Source organism: Oryza sativa, chromosome 9 (genome assembly GCF_034140825.1).
Source record: "Oryza sativa Japonica Group chromosome 9, ASM3414082v1".
Classification (NCBI taxonomy): Eukaryota; Viridiplantae; Streptophyta; class Magnoliopsida; order Poales; family Poaceae; genus Oryza; species Oryza sativa.
In genome coordinates this window covers 23713226-23716296 of record NC_089043.1, presented here as the reverse complement: position 1 = coordinate 23716296, position 3071 = coordinate 23713226, and the positions used below count along the sequence as shown (strand labels likewise).

The following is a 3071-nucleotide window of genomic DNA, read 5'->3' as shown; positions in this document are numbered from 1 at the left end:
AGACACGTCGTATTATATTACTACCCAAGACATCAATAGAATTTGAAATTAGAAAGTGATTTTTTCTCTAGTAACCCGCTGTTGGAGATCGGAAATTCCGGAGAAACTGATATTCTGCCCTCTCGGCCAAGATGACGTAGCCATAACGCTTGGATTAGCTAGAGCATTTTGTCTTTTTTGCTCAATCTAGCGTAACTCTTCCGCACCAACCTGGATGTTTATTACGCTCCATCAAAAGAGATAAGATATTTCGTCGGTTCTCCTCCTTTAATATATTATAAATAATCATTAAATGCACGAAACAACCGCGCCAGCCACACCAGCACACACGTCTTTTAATAAAACGTGTCGTATTATATTACTCCGCTCCCACACAAACACGCAGAGTCGGAGTAGGTAGCACACAGAAAGAGTAGTCTATCGTACAGAGGTTGCAGAGGATCCTGGCCATTGCGGCCCCGTCCTGCCTACAAAGACCCCGCTCACCCAAAGCTTTCCCTGCTGTCGTTGCTCTTATCCTATCCTACGTTTGTTGCTCGGTTGCTTCTCTTCTTTCCTCTCTGTCTTCTGTCTTCTCTTCTTCTTCCTCACCAAAGTTGTTGAGTTGGTGTCCTGTTCTTGGACGGACAAGGGTGTTTATCCAAAAGAAATCCATCCCGAGATTTGCTTCTCTTGCGCGCACACTGGCACCGTCCGGATCGCTGAATCTTGCTGGTGGTGGTGGTGGTGGTGGTGGTGGTGGTGCACGGCCATGTCGACGGCGGTGGCGGACGTGCCACCGGCGGCGGCCTACGGGTTCCCCGGATCGGCCAAGAGAGGGAAGCCTGAGGAGGTGGTGGTGCTGATGGGGAAGAGGAGGAACGAAGGGTTCTTCATCGAGGAGGAGGAGGAGGAGGAGGAGGTGCTGACGGAGAGCTCGTCGATCGGCGCGCCGTCGCCGGCGAGCTCGTCGATCGGGGAGAACTCCGGCGAGGAGGAGGGAGGGGACGACGAGGAGGAGGTGGAGAGCAAGCTCAAGGCGGAGGATGAGCAGGTCGGCCTCGGCTGCTTGGACGCCTTGGAGGAATCCTTACCCATCAAGTGAGTCAAAGATTTCTTTTCTTTCATCTTTCTTATCAGATCTTTTTTTAAAAAAAATTATGTAGGTAGATGTAGGCTTTCACACACACAAAAATGGCGAAATTTGTGCAAAACACATGATAGTTTTGGTGCTTTTGCTTTTCTTGCATCTCTTCATGTGTACTAGTAGTTGCTAGTTGGTCAAGAGTATTTTGATGATTTGAGTCCATAGCTACCTAAAATGGCGCGGCAAACATGGATTCCTTTCCAGTAATCGTTAAATTGCAGAGCCAAACATGATGTACTAGTTAGCACCAGATTAGCATTAGCAGCAGACATCCTATTATCTTTAGTACTATCCTAGCCATGTCGGATGCAAGAACATGTACTACATGCTTATTATCATCTCTTCCTGAACAAACATGACAGTGACGGTTCCAATGTCACCACTGATCACATCCTCAAAACTGCAGTTGACAAAACAAGATGCTGCAGAATTAGCTCTAAAATTGCTTATATTTTTTTCTTTTTTTTCGCGAACGCTCAGAAAGATTGTCATGTCAATACGTTAGAAGTAAAATAGTTTTTGTTACCCAAAACAATCAGCCAGACGCTTATTCCAGGGAAGGGAGAAAAAGCAAAACAAGAACTGAAGCTAGGAAAAGACTACTAAAATTGCTTTTATATATATATATATATATATATATATATATATATATATATATATATATATATATATATATATATATATATTCTGAATAAGAAGCTCTAAAATTGTTTGATTTGTTCAGGAGGGGGCTCTCCAACTTCTACGCCGGCAAGTCCAAGTCGTTCACCAGCCTCGCCGAGGCGACGGCGTCGCCGGCGGCGGCGGCCAACGAGCTGGCCAAGCCGGAGAACCCCTTCAACAAGCGCCGCCGCATCCTCGCCACCTGGTCGCGGCGAGCCTCCTGCAGCTCCCTCGCCACCGCCACCTACCTCCCACCTCTCCTCGCGCCCGACCACGCCGTCGCCGAGGGCGACGAGGGTGAGGAGGAAGACGACGATTCAGACGACGATGAGCGGCAGCACCGTGGCAAGAACGGCGGCCGGCGAGAGTCGGCGGCGCCGCCATTGCCATTGCCGCCGCCGAGGCTCACCTTGCACACCCAGATGGGAGGAATGGTGAGGAGGAATGGAACATTCAGGTCGCCGAGGTCGCTCTCACTGTCTGATCTTCAGAACAGTGGCGGTTCATGTTAGTTTGCTGCTATTAGTACAAAAAAAATAATAATTTTTACAGTTAGAGCAAAAAGCCATTGATCTCCTTTTGGCTGGTAGAGTTGTTACTGCTACAACTGCTTACTATTAGTAACTATATAATTATAATTATAATTGCAATGCATAAGGTCCAAGTTTGTTGTGATCTACTATGATTCTAGTAACTCTCTGGTTTTTCTGAGTCCTGACCTGATTAAGAAGACATGTATCAACTATGTATATCTATGAACTGACCTAACTTGAGGCTATCATTAACTAATGATGGTTTATGATTAGTCAATTGCTTTGCTTTTGATGATCTCTCTTTCTAATTTGTTTCTGTAAATTTGATTTGCTGGATGAGGAATCCCATGATTGTAGTAGCATCAAGTTAATTGCTCCATGGCCAGTGCTTTGCTTGCTTTGTGAGTTGTGGGGAGAACTGGTGAGATTGGAATGGCCAATGAGGGAGAATCCAAGTCCAAAATGCCTAATCCCAAGAAGGAGGAGGGAAAAAAAAGAGGCACTTTTGCATGTAGCTTTGTTTTGATTTGACACAGGCGGCAAATACATACATCATTTTCTCTCTCTTTTTCCCTGAGCAATCTGCGTGGTGTGTAGATCTACCACAACAGAATACTTTAAAATGGAGCAAAAATTCGCCCTCTGTTTTCACCAAAAACAAGAAGCAAACAAGAGAAGAACAGCAACGGGTTGCCACATAAACAAACTTGAAATGCACAGCAAGATGATGCCATCCTTTTATTTTAGTA

At 45.7% G+C, this 3071-nt stretch overlaps 1 protein-coding gene across 1 annotated transcript; it reads left to right on the top strand.

The window, feature by feature from the left end:
* Positions 1-500: 500 nt before the first annotated feature.
* Positions 501-2599, top strand: LOC4347474 (protein OXIDATIVE STRESS 3 LIKE 6). The gene is made up of 2 exons (XM_015757156.3): positions 501-1080; positions 1851-2599. Exons 1-2 carry the CDS (start codon positions 752-754, stop codon positions 2299-2301), a joined length of 780 nt encoding a protein of 259 aa, XP_015612642.1. The 5' UTR covers positions 501-751; the 3' UTR covers positions 2302-2599.
* The last annotated feature ends 472 nt before the right edge of the window (positions 2600-3071 follow it).

Bases quoted from the DNA above. Each gene is read 5' to 3' on its own strand.
- LOC4347474 (XM_015757156.3), top strand. From the start codon at position 752: ATGTCGACGGCGGTGGCGGACGTGCCACCGGCGGCGGCCTACGGGTTC. The intron at 1,081-1,850 runs GTGAGTCAAAGA...TGATTTGTTCAG, and splicing joins GAGGAATCCTTACCCATCAA to GAGGGGGCTCTCCAACTTCT.